Source organism: Lonchura striata, chromosome 11, assembly GCF_046129695.1.
Source record: "Lonchura striata isolate bLonStr1 chromosome 11, bLonStr1.mat, whole genome shotgun sequence".
NCBI classification, from domain to species: Eukaryota; Metazoa; Chordata; class Aves; order Passeriformes; family Estrildidae; genus Lonchura; species Lonchura striata.
The window spans coordinates 8,081,070-8,100,475 of record NC_134613.1 but is presented as its reverse complement, the minus strand read 5'-3'; the positions used below and the strand labels follow the sequence as shown (position 1 = coordinate 8,100,475).

The following is a 19,406-nucleotide window of genomic DNA, read 5'->3' as shown; positions in this document are numbered from 1 at the left end:
TGCTATTAATAACTGATTTGCCAGAAGCCCCAGATTATCTTTTTTCCAGTTTGTTAGAAAATGGTTAGAAAGAAAAACCATAAAGTTTTCCAGCTTCTCCAAACGTTGTAAAATGCAATTTACATTGCAAATGCAAGTCCTAGAGAAGCACAGCTGGCAGACTTCCTTTTGCAGGAGCTGACTAATTGTGTGTTTGTTGGCTGTGTTTTGCCAGACCCACCATCCTGCAGCAGCAGTTTAACCGGACTGGGAAGGTGGAGCACGGCTCCGTGGCCCTGCCGGCCGTGATGCGCTCGGGCTCCAGCGGCCCCGAGACGTTCAACGTTGGCATCATGCCTTCTCCCCAGCAGCAAGTCACCACTGGCCAGATGCACAGAGGACATATGCCCCCTCTTGTGAGAAACCTCCTTGTTTTGTGTGTGAAACCTGTCTGGGCAGCAAGTAGTCTGAAACAGAAACACACTTCTAAGACCAGGAGTCCTCCTGGCTGTAATGTCCTGACTGTTCTACCAAGCATAAGTTATGAGTATCCCTTAAATATGTAGCATGTCACTTTTTGATTTATTTCCTCATTTTCTTTAAAGCAGGCTCTTCCAGCCTTTTCTTTACTTCTAAGTAGTTAAAACTAGTATTCAAAGGAAAAAAAAAAAAGAAGGTTTAAAGACTGGCAAAAGTAAGTAATTTTAAGGATAAGGCTTACTTCTGCCTTATCACTAGCCCACCAACTTAGAAATTTTTAGCGGGCTTAAATCTGATAGTACTTTTTTTCATTTAAATTGAAAGATTTTCACATGCCCTAAACAGCATTTAGAGAATATAATCAGTGCTTAAAATCATGACATATTACTAGAAGTATAGTCTATGTAGTGAATTGACCTTGGCTGTTTGCCAGATGCCTGCCCAGCAGGCACTCCTACTCCTCAACTAAAGAAGTCTGTATGGAAGATATATAAGATTAAAAAAAGCTTTATTATCACTATAGGTCAAGATAAAGACAGGGACATCATCAATTATGTTCATGGGCAAAACAGAATCAGCTTGGAGAAAAAGAATTTAATTTACTGTCAATTAAAATACAGTTGGATGGTGAAAAACAAAAGAAAACTAAAAATTCTTCTCACCCACTCCCTTTACACAGACTCAGTTTCACTCCTTCAGTTCTAATTATTCTACTTCTTGCTCACAAGTGCTCAACTTGTAACAGCCCCTCTCTGCTTCTCCTTGCTCCTCACACTTTTCCCCATCTCTAGCATGTTCTTCCTGTGGGCTGCAGTCATTGAGGATAAACTGGCTCCAGTGGGGGTCCCCCATGAACTGCACTTCCCTCCTGGAGAACCTGCTCCAGCTCTGGGCTCCTTCCTGGCAAGGTCCTGCTCCAGCACAGGCTCTCCATGGGCTGTAGTTCCTTTCAGGGAGAGACCCACCTGCTGCAGTGTGGGCTTCTCTGTGGTCTGCAGAGCAGGTATGGACTATTTGCCCCAACACAGCCCTCTCCACAGACTGCAGAGAAATACCTGCTGCACTTGGCTCTCTCCCACAGGTTAAGGAAACTCAGCTCTGCTGTCTTGAGCATGCTCTCCACATCCCTGTCAGCCAGTGGCATTTGCAGTGTTGTTTCTCAAACTCCTTTTTGCCCTAACTGCCCTTTCTCACCAAGATTTTGCCCTTTGTCACCAATGTTTTCCCAGAGGTGTCCTCAGTGTGGCTGCTGCACTCAGCTGTGTCCTGTGCTGGGTCTGTTGGAGCTGTCTAGAACCAGCTGTGCCCAGCATGGGGCAGCCTCTGGTTAATTCTCCCAGAGGCCACCCCTGCAGCTAAAACTTTTGCCACAGACACACAATACAGACAGCATCCTTCTCTGTATTTGGTCTGTGGCAAAACCCCTTCAGTCTTCTGTTAGCTTATGCATATTGATGACAATTTAGTTTTAGAATAATCCTTGATTGCTTTGGGAGGCAGTCCCAGGAAATCAGTAATGATCTCCTAGAAGCAAATTGAGTTTTCATGTTGCTTGAATGCAGGGTCAGTAAGACAGCTCAGTGGGTTTGTGTGTGTCTGTTGGCCATTGTTTGAGCTGAGAAAGCTGAGCACTTTTATGTGTGTGAAAGTAGAGTGTAAAATGGCATGAGGAGAATCAAAACTGTGATAAGACTTTGAGGGCTTTGCTTTCCCCACTGTGCCAGGGAAAAGGCAGCTCTCTGAAATGGCCTGGTGTGGTTGCTGCCCTGCTGTCACTCAGGGTCTCTCCGTGCACATATGGCTTGTGCTTGACGTGCCCTCTGGAGCACAGCACAGCCATTGCCTTGCTCTGCCTTGCAGACCTCAGCTCAGCAGGCCCTGATGGGGACCATCAACACCAGCATGCACGCGGTGCAGCAGGCGCAGGCCGACCTCAGTGAAGTGGATAACCTGCCACCTCTGGGGCAGGACATGGTGAGTTCTTCGATCCACACAGAAATGAGCCTGAGGCCTTTGGCTTGTTTCCTTGTTTACCATTGTCCCCAGATCTAAAGCTTTTAAGATGGGCTAAAAATTTTTGCTCTCTTTAAGGAATTCACGTACAGTGGTCCAGCTCACTCTAATCAGTCTCCTGAGACCAGATGTAGCAGACTTCCTTGCATTCCTGCCTGGAATGTTATTGTTTTGTAGCATATGTACCATTAAACACAAACTATGGGCAGTATTAGTGGGGGCACTTAGTGCCTCTCAGAGACATGGAAAATAAGAACAAAATCTGATTTTGTTGCTCATGATCCAGTTTAGGGCAGGAGAATAGAACCAGGGGGTTATTGCTTATGGGGGTCTGTCAGTCAAGAGTGTTTAGCCTTTCTTATGGCATTTACCCTAAAAGGGCAGCTGTTGAAATGTGAGAGCAAATCTGTAATGAATGAATGAACAGAAGAAAATATTTATGAATTATTTCACTTTAAGGGCCTGCTGCTTGTCTTCTGTTTCTCTTTTAAAAGTTCACAAATATATTGAATATATACCTAGTATCTTGCCTTACAGAACCTCACTGCAGTCCCTAATTCTTCTTTGCTTTATTGCTCTTCAGGCATCAAGAGTTTGGGTTCAGAACAAGGTTGATGAATCAAAACATGAAATACACTCTCAGGTTGATGCTATCACTGCAGGAACTGCATCTGTTGTTAACCTTACAGCAGGTAAATTTCAATAGGAAGGATTTCCTTGCTAAATCCACTTACATATGAACTGAGTATGGGGCAGCTGCAGAAAATTTTCTTTAAAACATGCCAAGTGTTAAGTGCATTGATATGTGGAACAAACTTGATGTCCCTCCCAACACAATTTTTTCTATCTTCAGTTTCTCTAAAGGTGTAGCAGTCAATGAAGATAAAATGTAGCTTGCTTATCCAACAGAGTATTTGCAAGGTTACTGCAAGAAAGCGTCATTGATCTGGGGGTTGTTAAGGAAAGATTATGTTTTTATTGACAGTGGGTTTTTCTTCAGCAAATTACAGGTTGAGGGAGCTGCGAGGGGCTTAATGGGGACAAGACTGTATTGCCTTAGGTTCTTCTGGTATTGAAGGAGGCTGAAACTCTGGACTTCTCAGCAAATTGCATTGAATGAAGAACTATTGTATTAGAGGATAGATTATTGCAGAAGAAATGTAGAAATCAGAAAGGTTATAGAAATCTAATGTTTTTTTAAGTAACACATTACTTAGTAGATTGCTTGGCTGTCTTGAAATGTCTCTTTTATCTCTCACCAGTGTGTAGCTTGTTGTAGCTGCTGCTGTTTCCCTTTAGCCACTAAAGCATTCTGGTCATTGAAAAACATTTGCTCTGCAGGGGACCCAGTTGACACTGATTACACTGCTGTGGGGTGTGCAATTACAACCATCTCCTCCAACCTCACTGAGATGTCCAAAGGTGTGAAACTGCTTGCTGCTCTCATGGATGATGAAGTTGGAAGTGGAGAAGACCTCCTGAAAGCTGCTCGAACCTTGGCCAGTGCTGTCTCAGACTTGCTGAAGGCTGTGCAACCTACTTCAGGAGAAGTGAGTAAAGAAAAACTTTTCAAGTTCCCTCTTTTTGGCCATATTGCTTGCACACTAATGTACAACTTCCTTGAGGAAAAAGAAAATGCAAGTAAAGCTCATTTTCTTTGAATTAATGCGTTTCACTGCTGCCTCTTACCAGCCTCGCCAGACAGTTCTGACTGCAGCTGGAAGCATTGGACAAGCCAGTGGGGAGCTACTGAGACAAATTGGAGAGAATGAAACAGATGAAAGGTTCCAGGTAATGAGGGGGTTGCTTGTCACTGTCAGAACTGTCCAGTTTTGTTATAAGGAGGTCCCTGCATAAAACCAGGCTGCTCAAAGTGTGGCTAGAAAATGCTGAAGTTTCTCTATGCTAATTGAATCCATTTTGAAGTTGATTTTAATTACACAATTGCAGAACGCTGATTTCATAGGAACCCCTACTTCATTCTGTGCATCATACAGATGCTTCATGGAGAGCTTTCTGCCCTCTATTTCTTCTCATTAAATATAATGGGGTTTATCTAAGTGTTTGCTGTGTCTGTATACATGTAAACATGTAGAAGTTAATAAAATCTTTCGGTAAAAAAGTGGAAAAACCTGTTGTATTGCACACAAAATTTCTTTAAGATGAATAGTAGCATTGGTTACAAAATCATAATGCCTTATGATTTAAGTGTTGCTGTTAACAGTTTAAGACCAGTGCTCTTGAATCCTCTGTAAAAAACATGTAGATTTTTTCAGTGAATGCCAAGGACATGTCTGCACCAGAACCAAGGGAAGGTACTGTTCAGCAGCAGATAGACCTCTGGAGTGTTCCGTGTGCTAAGGTGTCTGCTAATACAACTTACAGGCCATTTTTATCCCTTCATCCAGCAGTGAATCTGTAAACTTCATCAGCATTCTCATTTGTATTCCTAGTTGAATAGATGTATTACAACTCTTGGCTAAGAGAAAGAATTTAAGCATTCTTATTTGTGTTATGGAGTCTTGGAGAAAGTGGGTAAGGAAAGGTGTGGTTTATCATATCTAAAAGCAAAAGAAAAAGTAGTGGGTTTGGTTTTCAGAATGCAAGATTTTCTGCCTGCTGTGAAGTTGAAATTATAAATAAGTGTACTGAAAATATTTTCTTTACTGGAAAGCCAGGTCATTTTAACAGTAGAGGCATTAGAAAGACTCGATCCTACTAAAAAACTGAAGTATACGGGTGGGATTTTAAGTGGGGAAGTGGGAGGAAATCGTTTTAGCTTAGTGACTGCAGAAATTAACACATAAGTGTGTTTTAATGTTGCAGAGTGAGTTTTCCTTTTACTTTACCAGGATGTTCTGATGAGTTTGGCCAAAGCTGTTGCCAATGCTGCTGCCATGTTGGTACTGAAGGCCAAGAATGTAGCACAGGTGGCTGAGGACACAGTGCTGCAGAACAGGGTCATTGCTGCTGCTACCCAGTGTGCACTCTCTACTTCCCAGCTTGTGGCCTGTGCTAAGGTGAGGCAGTGGTGTTTGTGAAGGGGCAGAGCATCGTGTCCAGCGAGTGCTGCTTGTGCTTCCAGTGGCCTTGGGAATAGACTGCTAAATTCTGTGTGCTCCGGGTGCTCTCCCCGTGCAGGTGGTGAGTCCCACCATCAGCTCCCCGGTGTGCCAGGAGCAGCTGATTGAGGCGGGGAAGCTGGTGGACCGCTCGGTGGAGAACTGCGTGCGGGCCTGCCAGGCGGCCACGGACGACAGCGAGTTACTGAAGCAGGTGAGCGCGGCCGCCAGCATCGTCAGCCAGGCCCTGGGCGACCTCCTGCAGCACGTGCGCCAGTTCGCCAGCAGGGGCGAGCCCATCGGGCGCTACGACCAGGCCACAGACACCATCATGTGCGTCACCGAGAGCATCTTCAGCTCCATGGGGGACGCTGGTAAGTTCCTTCCAGGAGCGCTGCACCTTTCAAGTCAACAAAATAAAAATCCTTCTCTGTTTTCTGCTTCTAAGCTACTGCTGTTGTCATGGGTAGTGATCCAGCCCATAATATTAATCAGCAATGTGCACATAGCTGTGTGCTAGATGAAGTAAATATTCAGTGGAAACAATCAATACCGTGCTAAAGGAACACTGTAATATTTGTTTTCTGCCACTGCTTCACTTCATAGTATTGTATAGCAATTTCTCATCTCCAAATAAGAAGATAGGCACCTGGGCAAATACTTCACAGTGATGGTGTTACTATGCATAGATTTTGTTGTAGGTTTTTAAAAGTGCACCTTCTGAAACAAGAAACAATATGTTTTTGGCTAAAATCATCTTAATGGTGCTAAGTGTTTTCTGACAAAGTTCTCAGTTTATATTAGACAAAAGATAATTCCCTAGAAACACAGGAAGAAGATGGGTAATTTTTATTGAAGGAGTGAAATCTTGGCTGTGATTTGAAAGCAAAGTTGTTGGTCTTTGCTGGGACAAGAGTTTCTTTGAACTGTATATTCAAAATTACCTAAAAATACTGATTGTATGTTTTTGTCTTACTATCTAGATTGCAAATACTATGCTTTTTTATTCATCTCCACTGTAGTGGTTTCTGTCATTTATATTGGGATCCAAGATTTGTTTATGAAGCTTTCAAGTTATATATATATATATATATATATACGTGTGTGTGTGTGTGTATCATTTTCAAGTGAAAAAATACTTCAGCAAATGTAAATTCATTTTTGCCTTGTGAACCAATGCTGAGTTTTGAAACCAAGGCTGAAATGCAGAGAGGAGAAGGTAAAGATGCAGCTGTGCTCCCCAGGTGAAATGGTGCGGCAGGCCAGGGTGCTGGCTCAGGCCACCTCCGATCTCGTCAATGCCATGAGGTCCGATGCAGAAGCAGAGATCGACATGGAGAACTCCAAGAAGCTTCTGGCTGCTGCAAAGCTCCTGGCAGATTCCACAGCCCGCATGGTTGAAGCTGCAAAGGTACCAGGAAAAGAAACTGTCAGCTTAAAACTGAGGTTTTAAGGCTGTACACAATGAAGAGAGGGTGTGTGGGATTTATAAATAGGATCTGGCTGATAGTAAAAATGGTTTATCTTATCCTGTAAGAGTTGGCATTTAATGACATTTAATAATGGTGCATTCCAAAACCCAGTTTATTAGCTACCTGGATTTTTTTGGTTTTAAAAGATTACTTTGTTCTACTTTTGCTTTCCTGTGTGCATAGCCATATAGAGCCGTTACCACCAGCCTTGAGTCCTGCTATGGTCCAGAGTCTTGTAGCAGTGCAAGTGGAACAGCAGAACCACAGCAATCTCTTACTGGAATCTTTACAAAGCAACTCCCCTCTAAGAAACAGTTTCCTTTACCTGGGGAATCTTGCCTGTGTTGTTCCCTCCCTCCTTGTTTTCACAAGAGACATAAATATCACGACTTTTCCATTTCTGTGTGGAAACCTGTTTCAGTTTGCTAGGAATGAATATGTCCTTTGAATTGTTTCTCAGATCCTGCACTGAAATGATTTTTACAGCAGCAGGGCCAGCCATTCTTGTTGGGACTCCAGAAGGCCTGTGTGCCTGGCTACCTATCCTTGACTTTCAGTATTTTCTGACTTGAAATTGAGAAGATCTGCTGTGTTAAACTTCAGGTTTTGGACTGCAGCTACTGAAAGACATATTGAATTGGGAATTTTAAAAACTGTTTTTTTTTAAAAACCTGTATTCATACAAGTACATTATTTCAGAGCAAAGGAGAAGCAGGTAAAAAAGGCTTTTTTCCCAAACACCTGAAGTGGTATATGAAGCAAATGTTCAGCTTTCTTCCTCTAAGTACCAGACATAGACAGTAAAAGCCTTCCACTAGAAACAGACTTTCTGCTTTGAAGTTTTGTAATACTTCAGTGTTCCTCTAATTTTCCTTATGACAATTTAAGGAAAATAATGCTAATGTAGCAGATACTGTCTGAACTTCAGTCTTGATGCTCATCCACATTTTCTCCATTCATTTTCACTCAGACTTATGGTTTTTGCTTGGAAATTTTGTGCAGGGAGCTGCAGCCAATCCTGAAAATGAAGATCAACAGCAACGTCTGAGAGAAGCAGCAGAGGGACTGCGGGTTGCTACAAATGCTGCTGCACAGAATGCCATCAAGAAGAAAATTGTCAACAGATTAGAGGTTGGAAACCATATAGTGAAAGATCTAAGCAGAGAATGGCAGTGCTGTAAGCTCAGTTCCAGAGTACAGAGCTTAGAATTAAACATAACAGTATATCATAACATTATCCTCAGAAAATTGAGTAACTTGTATCACAGATGTGGTAAAGTGGTGTACGAATTTGACTCGGAAGATATTTGATGGTGGCTTAGTCCTAAAATTAAACAGCTGAGCTGAAATGGCTTCATTGCTGTGTTAATTTATCTCTCTGGTGTGCCATTTACACACAGTATCTCTTGGTGCCTTTACTAGGATACAGAGTTCCAGATGAATTTCTGTACAAAGTTGGTTGAATCACAGCATGTCCAATTAATCTGGGAAATTACTCAGAGTCAAGAAGCAGAAACCGGGAGTAAAAAGATATATACTGTCTAGTGGCCCAGCCAAGAGGGAGAAAGGCAGTTTAGTAAGAAGAAAATATCATGGAAGCTTATTTTATGGGCAAAGTTTGATCTTTACATTCTCAACTAAAATGAAGAAAAGGCAGATAAAAAACCCAAACTTTTCATAGTTCCTGGTTTGCAGCTGTGATTTTTGCATTAGTCTGATTCAAATGCAGTAAGGTGGCCATGTTCCAGAAATACATTATTGCCTAAGTACTTCTGATTTTTAGTTCTAGAGAAACTTAAAGGCTGACGTCTGTCACTGCATTCAAGAAAGTTTTCTTGGATTTTCTAACTGCATTCAAGAAAATTTTATACGAAGAATATTTTATATGTTTTGCTGTTATATACTGCCTTACAAAGGAGTAAAATGTGTAATAAACTTCATGCTTGCTTCTATTTAGTGGGCCAGTTAGTGTTCTACAACATGTTGAAGCACCTTGGATAAATTGTTGAATTTTTATTTTTGTAACATAGAGATGTTGATAATAACATTTGAAGAAGGTGTTCAGAATGCTTTTGGCCTCAGAAATAGCAGTGTTTTGTACCTCTGTGTCATTTTAGGATCTTTGTTCTTGCTGTAGAGCAGTCTCAGCAGAAACTGTCTCCCTTGTGTCCTGGGTCAGAGGTATCAATGTAGCAGTGTGCAGCACTGCCTGTGCTTTGCCTGTTTTCTCTGGCTTTCTTAGGGAGCTCATTGTTTAGACCATTTCTGCTGTTTGCAGTTCACTTATCTTCCTCTTGTTGAAACCTAAGCTGTGAAAGAGTAAGGGCATAGAATGCTTTTAAGTCTGCCTGTTTCTTTATTGGCAAATCAGAGATGGATAACAGTATTCAAATCATTTTCACCTTGAGAGAAGAGCAGTGATGGTCAGTTGAGATTTCCTTAAGGGAAATCAATTTAAGGGATAAAATGTATTAATTTGTCAATGTTGTTACTGTCAAAGTTGCCTATGGTAATGTGTGTTTCATCCTCTGCATTACTCACTGTTAGTACTGATTTAACTTTCTTTTTCTCCAAAGATTGCAGCTAAACAAGCTGCAGCTGCTGCTACTCAGACTATTGCAGCTTCTCAGAATGCAGCTGTTTCCAATAAGAACACAGCAGCCCACCAGCAACTTGTGCAGAGCTGCAAGGTAAACACAGCACAGCCCATGACAAATAACTCTTGAGCTCTGCTTTTTGGGGAACTGATGAGGATCACCTTCTATAAAAGTGTTGCAACCTCAAAAGAAGCTTTAAAAAAAGAAAAACAGAACAGCACTGTTTATGTTCATGTGTGTGGATTCTGGAGAACTCCTATTTGCTGTATTATCTGTGCATTGCTCTTTGTAGGGCTTGGCAAAGCTGACCTACTGTTAGTGCCATGTAACACTTGTAGAATATGTCAAAGTGTTACACACACCTTAGAAAAGAATGCACAAGTATTAACTGCTCAGTAACAATCAATTCACATGAAGTAAGTACTTTTACTACAAGTTTTGGTACAGATCAGCCAGTGATGGAACATATGCAGAGCTGTACTGGAAGCACCGTACAGAGGGGTCCAGTTACTTAAAATTTGTGATTCCCTGACTGTGATTCTAAGCCTTGGCTCTGCATTCAGTGTATGAGTGTGATCTACAGCAGGGGAGTAGCTTTGTGATCATCAACACAGGCTGTTGAATCATACATGGAGTGAAAAGGGACTGAGGTCTGTTGTGGGATAACCTTTGGATTTTCCGTAATGGAGGATGGAGGAGCAATAGTGATTTATACTATAATGGAATGAAATTCTTATTTAACATATCAGTTATATAATTGGTCATATAACTGACAACTGCTCCTGCTATTCTGCTGTTTCACCTCCAAGCAATTGGGACCTTTAATGTCACCATAAAAACAAAAGTGACAGATATTACAGTGGGGTTACCATGACTCCTAGCTTGAAGTTAAAGCTGTAGGATCTCAGATTTCAAGGTATGCCTGAAGTCAAGCACATTTTTATACTTCCAAGCTAGAATTCAGAGTCTGAATGAGAAGCTGTTTCCTTTTGTGTTTAAGCCATATTTGCAAAAGACAGTAGAATGCAGAAGGATTTTCTTCTGAATCCAAGGACATTTATTTGGGGAACAAGAACAAAGCCGTTAAAGATGGTATAGTTAAAAACCACATCAGCATTAAGTAATTCTGCAATTACTTCTTGTTATGGTGCAATCCTAACAAATGTTGGAATTAAATAAGATAGCTCAAGTATACTTCAGACTTGGCTGTAGAGAGCTGCTATTTCAAAATGATTTTTTTTTAAAGTGCAACCTGGTAACTATTGTTTACTGTTCATTCTAATTTTGTCTTGATGCTCATTTATCAGGTGACAAAGAAGATTCAGATACTTTTTTACATTTTTGTGTTGGTGGTAATTTAGTATTGCACTGCTGAAGTGTTATTCTGAAATGGATGGACAAGGCCCATTAATATGGATAGTCCAGGAGTAAAGTTTTAGCAATACATGCTTGCAGATGCTCCAGCCATGTGTGAAGTTTGTGTTGCTGAAAGCCAAGGAAACGTAAGCTGAGGTGCTTTGTGTGTAAAAGAGAATGTTTTTCTGAAAGCAGGACATTCTCTTGAAAAAATCTATCACCTTCACTACTGGCACTTGAATGTGCAAAGGAAATAATTGATACTTGATGTACACAATTCTGCATAAAAATCTTGGATTGTTTTGTAGGAGTCTTTAACTAACAAGTAGATTGAATAATGATTTCTTAAACAGAACATCTCTAAAAAAGTCCTATTGTACATTAATTTGGTTCCATGCATCCTAAATTCTGTGACAGCACAGGAGTATTTTACTTGGAAATACTGCAGTTGTCTTCAAGGGGAGTGGGAAGGCTGCTTGTTTTATTTTCAGAGGATTTTTGGGTTTTATTTTTTTACTGAAAATTTTTCCCTTTGTCCACTTTAGAATGTTGCAGACCACATTCCTCAGCTGGTGCAAGGTGTAAGAGGAAGTCAAGCTCAGGCAGAAGACCTCAGTGCCCAGCTTGCTTTAATCAATTCCAGCCAGAATTTCCTTCAGGTGAAGTGAACCAATCATTGCAGTAGGTGTAAAAAGCATTTTTTTAGTGCTGTATGTTTTTATTTGTGATAAATAACCAGTAAACTGTTAAGAACCATGTGAAGAAGTTCGCTGCTATGAGCCATAGGTAGCAGAATTTCATTCCTCAGGCTAGGTGGCTAAAATACATTGTATCTGTGGAGAGTGAAAACTGCTGACATTGAGGTTAAAAGTTACAAGAAAAAAGTATGTTTATGGAGAAGAAACATTCATTACTGTACACCTGTCTTCTGGGTTAGAGTTTAAAGAACAAAATTGAGAGAATTCAGCATCTCTCTACTAAGTAGAGGTCTGAGTCTGAATATATGACAGGCTGTTGTAACATTTTTAGGCAAGGTAAAAACCTAGTGTTGCAGCAACGGGTTTCAGAATTCCTCAGAAATAAAAGGGAATATTGGCATGGTTTTTTTAGATATTAGCCTGCGTAATAGATTGATGGTTTGGGAAAAACACAAAATATGACTATATGCTTTTTATATAACATTTTAAAATAGATAGAATATTGAGTATTGATAACAAAACTATTGGCTTATTGTTAACATTACAAGAAACAACACCAGAAACCCATTCTCTCTGTAATGGCATGATCATTACTTGGCATTAGTTAGTCTTACCTCACATATGATGGCTGTTAGCAGATTTTATGGTCCTGTGTAGGCAGAGGGATCACAAACCATGTTCTCACTCTGTTTAAGTATTTGCTTTATGATTCTCTCTAGAGTCCTTCACATAATTGATCCATCTCCCCTGTGGCTGTATGTGTGTACAGTGGTGATGATGAGAGTCAGCAAAGGTTTTTAGTTGTATTAGCAGTAATCCCTGTGTAGAGGAATTGGTTGAATTGCAATTTTAACTTCATTCAATTTTGGCAGAGTTTAATATTTCTAAACATAGAGAGAAATTTGCCATCTCTGCCACCTTGAGCTGATTGTACCACATGAATGCTGAGTGGCAAAATTTCACATTTCAGTATTTTTAAGTAGTCTACATGAGTATTCAAAGTTCTCGGGCAGACACTGGAACCAATGGAGTAGTCATTGTCCCTGTAAAGCACAGATGAGTCCTGCTGTAGAGGATTTGAAATGTGATAGAATTCTGACAGGATGTTCCAGCTTAACGTCCTAGTCATTAAAGAAAAATCTAGAAACCTCATGAGTCTGTGAATGGAGGAAGCAGTTTGTTTGTTGAATCCTAAGCCTTCTTTAAAGAAAATGAGCTGCTAAAACAAATTGTGTTCACTGTTGTTCTTTGAACAGCCTGGAAGTAAAATGGTGGCATCTGCTAAAGCTGCTGTCCCCACAGTGACTGATCAAGCAGCAGCAATGCAGCTCAGTCAGTGTGCAAAGAATCTTGCTACCAGCTTAGCTGAGCTGCGAACTGCCTCCCAGAAGGTAGGTAAATACTGCTGTTAATCAGCTAAAACAGGAGGACTTCTTGTCTCCCCTGAGGCAGTGGCTCATGCTCAGGCAGTGCTCGCCTCTCACTGCTGTGTTTTGTGCACTGCTGTGTTTTGTGCACGCTTTGCTCAGACTCCCAGGTGGCCTCTCTATCATGAGAGAAAGGGGAGGGAGAAGTGACAAGAAAACTGAAAAAGCTTGTGCTGCCCTTTCCATACCAGATAAATGGGAGCAGAGTATACAAAGCAGCACATCAAGACTCTGAGCTGCTGTTAAATGCAGCAAGGGAGAGCAGGGAAGAGGGAACACATCTTGTGCACCACCAAGCCAGTGAGAACCCAGCTACAGCTCTCCTATGCTGTAATCATCTGTAAAATTCAGGGAAGCAGATGCTCTGTGTTTCACACACAGATTTCTAAACTCTGTGGGGCTTAAAAAAAATGCAAGTTGAGAATCTGATTTCTTTTGTGTGTGTGTGTGTACACTGAGTCCTGAAACCAGGATTGTAACATTGAGGTGGCTACACCTGAGCTAATGCTGGAATTTCCATCTTGTACTGATGAGTGTGGGCTGCCACATCAGGGAGTCAGTGGGATTTTGGTCATGATGCACAAGGAGGCCACTGGTCCAAGGGAAAGTCCAGAGTGCAGCAGTTACTTCTCAGTCCCTGGGCTGCCTGCTGTGAAGGGACATATACACAAACCAAGTGCACCTCATTCCCCTGGTGCCTCTTAGCAGAGTGCTGTTCTCTTAACAGACTGAAAATATTGTTCAGGAGTTTGGAATCCATGATGTAAAACACTTAGAGGGCTCACAATGACCTCTAAAGTAGGAAGAGAAATAATATGGGAGGCAAGATTAGATCTGAAGCATATTCTGTTTCTGAAAGTTGCATACAGCTGCTAACAGTGGTACTGATCTGATTTCTGAATAGGCTCATGAAGCTTGTGGCCCAATGGAAATTGATTCTGCTTTGAATACAGTCCAGACACTCAAAAATGAACTGCAAGATGCGAAGATGGCAGCTGTGGATGGACAGTTAAAACCTCTCCCAGGAGAAACTGTAATTGAGGAAGGATGTTCTTCATTTAAAAACAAACAAAGTTAGCTGTTAAAAACTTAAATATTAAAGGCAAAACAAGTCAGGAAGCTTTGGACAATGATCATGCTGATAGGATTTTGCACTGATTCTCTTAAAAAGAGTATCGGTTACTAGTACAGCAACAGTATGCTCTGTAGTAGAGTTACTCATAGAACTGTAGGGCCTCCTTCAGAGAAAGGAGGAGAAATTACAGTTAGGTAACAGTAATGTTTTGGTCTTGTCAAAAAGAATTTCTTTTCAATAGTGACAATGATGAGAACTCAGGACAGCCAGTTCTAGTAGGCTTAGAAAGTTAAATGGCTTATTTGGGGGGAAAAAAAGCCCTTCTTAGATGAAGGTATTTACTTCCATTGCTAATTGTAAAATAGTTTTATTGTTCACAATATGTAATATGCTAATTTATTTTATCCTGAACAGGGAAAATCTGTTAGTCAGATTTCAGAGAAACTGTGTGTGTGTTCAGTAGCTGAGGTGAAAGTTTAGGTTTTTGTGAAATGAGGAATTTTTCAGTACTATTTAAAACTAAGTGTATTTTTATTGAGCTTAATGTATTTTGTCCTTTGCAATTTTATACAGCTTGAGAAATGCACTCAGGATCTGGGAAGCACATCCAAAGCAGTTGGTTCTTCAATGGCCCAGTTGTTAACCTGTGCTGCTCAGGGCAATGAGCACTACACAGGTACTGTTTTATTCATAATGGCTCTGTGAAACCTCTGCTTTGCATCAATACTTGATGGAAGGTTTTCTTGTCACAGACTACTTAAATCAAGGAACGACTTCATTTTTTTTAATGCTGATGGTGAATTGTAGTAAGTTATGAAGAATTGAGTGTGACTTATGCTTCATAAAAGAGCAGTGATGCAATCTGCTCTGTCTTTAATCAGAATAGATTGGGACATCTGTTGTTTTTGTAAAGATGTGCCACTGAAACTCTGTGAAAGACTGAAATAAAATGTATTGCATTTTAAAGGTCAGTGCCACTGGAAATGTTGCTATGTCCTTACAGAAGGTTTAAAGGATATGTTTTAAAGCAATAGGATATGAACATAGTGGGGATAGCTTGGTGACATTCAGAACTGCATCTCTTCCTAGGTGCTACCAGTGTATATGTACAAAGCAGCTGCTCTGGCTGATTCATTGAGCACATTTCCATAGTTTGAGGTAAAGCCAACAGGAAACCTGGGCAAAAAGATTCTACAGTTTATTTTTGTACCTGTACTTCTAGTTTAGAAACAAAAACACCTTAATAAGAAAAATGCTCTACAGGAGGGACAAAAATTTACTCATGGATGTTAAAATGTTCTGTGTCCTTATTTCTGTTAGAAATGAAAGCTGTTGTTGCAAATGCCCCCATAAGATTTTTTGTCTAATATTACTGATAAAATGTGTTATGGCAATTACCACTTCATTGGTTATAATTGCATCTGTGCTCTAGAACTTACAGTTGCTTTCATTTGAAGCAGATGGAATTTCATCAAGATGGCTCATGTTTCTATCACATAGTTGTGGAGAAGTAGGCACTGGGTATCAGGCAAAGGAGTACAGCAGCTGATAATGAATAGCTAAATCTAGTAGCTCTCTTATCATCAGATTGTAGGAAACCCCACAAAGCAATAAGTTCCTTTAAAATAATTTCATAAATAGAAGAAGGAGACCATTATTCATGTAGTCCTATGCCTTAGCACTGGAGTTGATAGATGTCCTTTAACAGAAGATAATTTTATTACATCCTGTGACCTCATTCAGTTATTTTTATATGTTTTTACTCACAGTGATGTAAGATTATATCAAGTTGTATTGTTCCTAATAATCTCTTTTTTGATTGCTTGAAGTTAAACTATTGTTGTGCTGTGGCTCTGAACACCTGTACACCATTCTTGCAGACAATCCCTTCCCCTATAGCTTGGAGTATGAGTTTTTCCTCATCTACAGGTTTTAGCTTTTCTTCTTTTTCAGTGCTTCACTAGGATGTAGTCACTGGTAGAGAGAGCTGTGCCCAGCATATAGTCTTTTGGCTGTAACATTTACTTTATGGCTTTACTGCAAGCATTTCAATAGACAAATGATACTGTGTATTTCAAATGTCTTCCTCTTTGAAGATTTTCTTTTAAATTGCAGTTGCAGCATTATTAATAGGATCATTATCTGCAAGATCATGTCATGAAATACAAAGATTGTCTTTAAAGGTACTAATAGAATCCTTGGTGAAATGTGACCACAGGAGTTGCTGCCAGAGAAACTGCTCAGGCCTTGAAGACTTTGGCTCAGGCAGCACGAGGGGTTGCAGCGTCTACCAGTGACCCTGTGGCAGCCCACGCGATGCTGGATTCAGCCAGGGATGTCATGGAAGGCTCTGCCATGCTGATCCAGGAGGCCAAGCAGGCCCTGGCTGCCCCAGGGGATGCAGACAGTCAGCAGAGATTAGCCCAGGTAGGCTGGGACTTGAGCAGCTGCCTGCATGAGTTGTCAAACACACAGTGAATTGACTCCAAATCAGCGTTAAATAAGAAAGAATGACAGAAAATGAGGTTTGTCAACTTTCTGTTCCTTTCAACAGCTCTCAGACAGTAACATCAAAAATTGTTTCTCCATTGAGAAAGTATGGTATTTTAGTAATCTCTTAGAAAAATATACAAAGATGCAGTTCTGTTCTTTTACCCACAACATATGTGAGGAGACTACTCGACTGCAAAAGTGAGATAGCCATTAAACTGATAATTGTCAAATAAAATATCTATATCCACTTTATATTCAAAAAGTGTGTGCATGTTTTCTTCATGTGTGGCACCACTATATTTGAAATCTTTAGGAGTGACAGGTTCTTTTTATTGCTGATTTGAAAAGTTTTAGAATTGGCCTGCAATGTAAATAATTTCTTATGAAGAGACCTTTTTGTAATCAGAACTTTGTAAAAAGTAGCATGCAATGCATTTCTGTAATTAGTATATAGATAACTTCAGAGGCATTCTCTTATCTGCAGTGCTGCAGCCTTTATCCCAGCTGCCAGGAGCAGTTGTGGGGCTCCCCTGCCAACACTATCCTATCCCATGGATGAGCCTAAATAAAGACTGCAGACCAGCAAACTGAGAAAGTTGCAAACATCAAAAATGTTCCTGTAAGGGTCAGAATGTAGGAATTGCTGGCTATGGAGTAGAGACTGTGCCTCCTATTAATGAGCACTTAAGCCTCTCTCAGTGTGAATGTGTTCACTTGTGTGTTGTAGGTGGCAAAAGCAGTTTCTCACTCCTTGAATAACTGTGTGAATTGTCTGCCTGGACAAAAGGATGTGGATGTGGCCTTAAAGAGCATTGGGGAATCCAGCAAGAAGCTCCTTGTTGATTCGGTAAGGTGGCTTTTCATGTGCAAATATATTTTAGAAAACTGGACAGCAGATCTGAGTTCCTCATGTGTCAAATAATTATTTAGTAAATGGACCCTAAGTATATTTCATGTAAGCTGTGCTTAAGTTTATGCACCTTTAGGCAGCTGCTATTTAATCTGAAACACCATTTTTGTAGTTTTATGGGTAGGGTGAAATGTGTCTGTGATTTGTGAAGGCAATATTAAAATAGTCACAGATTGTATTAACTTTTCAGTTTTGAAAATGGCAACTATGACTTGACATTCTGAAGAATATGAAAATTAGAAAATTATACTTCATCTCCCATCTAGAAGTGATCAGTTTACTTAAAGGAGCATTGTGATCTGTCTAAAAAATGCTTGGTCATTTTGTGTAAAAAGTAGAATTGTTACTTTGTTTAACTGCATTCATGTCAAAAAACCCTTTTTGCATTGGTAATTTGCCAGAAGATTATACTATTTGAATAGCTTTTTTTTCTGCATTTATCACTGACCTTGCTATCCTGTGAACGAAGGAGGAATTGTATTTTGATATGTTCGTGCAATGCCTTTTGTTAAAACCAGGGTTTTTTTTTTACCAAGCTGATTTACTAGAGAGAGTTTAGAGTAACTTTGAAGAGCTGCCAATATTTGTGTCCCTTGAAAAGCTTACAGACTTGTCTGTCTCTTGAAAGAAACAGCAGGACACAAGTTGATGGACAGATTTCTGGTTGACAGCTGTCCCATAGTTCCAGCTCACTGCTCTGTTGCATTTGGTATTCTCAGCACGTGTTGAACTCTCCAGTCATGAAAGGCTGGTGTGATGTGACAGACAGTAAAATAGCTAACTTTGTCTCTTACAGCTACCTCCAAGTTCTAAGTCATTTCAAGAAGCTCAGAGTGAACTGAACCAGGCAGCAGCAGACCTGAATCAGTCAGCTGGAGAAGTTGTCCATGCTACACGGGGCCAAAGTGGGGAGCTGGCTGCAGCCTCTGGGAAATTCAGTGATGACTTTGATGAATTTCTTGATGCTGGTATTGAAATGGCTGGTCAAGCACAAGTAAGTTCTTGATCATGCTAATTGAGGGATAATCTTGGCCATAACCTCTGGCAATGCAGTACATTGCTTTTGTAGCACTACAGTGCAGCACAGCATGCTGCTGTGTGAGGAGATGTTTGTTGTGAGGGAGTCATCTGGAGCTGGTTATCTGGAAAAAGGAGAACTCAGCATTTGCATCTTCTGCAGGATGCTGGTATTTGTTTCTGTGTCCAGTCAGAAAAACAATTTCATACTCCTGCTTAGTTTGAGCTGTTGCTCCTTTTTGGTGGGTCTACCATGAAGCATAATTTAGGTGGTCAAAATGTAGCACCTTTCTTTGCTACTTTTGAAATGCTTTAAGTAGATAGAGGAAATGATGCTTTGATATTACTCCATGGTGCTGTGGACATGCTGCAGAGTGGAGCAAGCACTTGAAGAGGGCTGCTTAAAATGCCATCCTTGGATCTGACAGCAAGCATTTAGACTTGTGTTCAGTGATTTAAAATCTGGCAGAGTTGTACTCTGATGACCTCCTAACAATCAGGAATGTTGTTACATATTGCTGAGCTCTGTCCTGGTAGTTGGAGATACCACCTTCAGTTTATTTTACTCGATACAGTTGTGCTAAGCTACAGTAATTGGTCATTTGGCAATGATTTAGCATAACAAATGTCAGCATATAAAAGGAATTGTGTATCAGAAGAGATGGGAGGACTTGCAAAAAAAAAAATATATATGCAGATAGTTTTATCCTGGTTAGTAGGAGGACCCTGCAAACCTGAGAAATGGTTGCTACTGGAAAATGGCCAGAAGGTCCTGAGTGTGTGAGTCCTTTGAAGTCATTTATGAAATGTCTCTCTAGAGCAGGTAC

The 19,406-nt window shown here is 40.5% G+C and overlaps 1 protein-coding gene across 7 annotated transcripts in view; it reads left to right on the top strand.

Moving 5' to 3' along the window:
* Window positions 1-19,406, top strand: part of TLN2 (talin 2) — a 141,919-nt gene that overhangs the window by 73,320 nt on the left and 49,193 nt on the right. For all 7 annotated transcript variants that reach the window (XM_021554180.3, XM_021554185.3, XM_021554184.3 and 4 more), the window contains 17 exons: window positions 215-395; window positions 2,320-2,433; window positions 3,056-3,164; window positions 3,814-4,022; window positions 4,165-4,263; window positions 5,325-5,492; window positions 5,614-5,908; window positions 6,779-6,945; window positions 8,009-8,137; window positions 9,583-9,696; window positions 11,505-11,618; window positions 12,914-13,048; window positions 13,989-14,117; window positions 14,733-14,835; window positions 16,378-16,586; window positions 17,380-17,499; window positions 18,359-18,556. In XM_021554180.3, coding sequence (XP_021409855.2) covers window positions 215-395; window positions 2,320-2,433; window positions 3,056-3,164; window positions 3,814-4,022; window positions 4,165-4,263; window positions 5,325-5,492; window positions 5,614-5,908; window positions 6,779-6,945; window positions 8,009-8,137; window positions 9,583-9,696; window positions 11,505-11,618; window positions 12,914-13,048; window positions 13,989-14,117; window positions 14,733-14,835; window positions 16,378-16,586; window positions 17,380-17,499; window positions 18,359-18,556 — 2,593 coding nt within the window. The remainder of the gene's footprint in view (window positions 1-214; window positions 396-2,319; window positions 2,434-3,055; window positions 3,165-3,813; window positions 4,023-4,164; window positions 4,264-5,324; window positions 5,493-5,613; window positions 5,909-6,778; window positions 6,946-8,008; window positions 8,138-9,582; window positions 9,697-11,504; window positions 11,619-12,913; window positions 13,049-13,988; window positions 14,118-14,732; window positions 14,836-16,377; window positions 16,587-17,379; window positions 17,500-18,358; window positions 18,557-19,406) is intronic.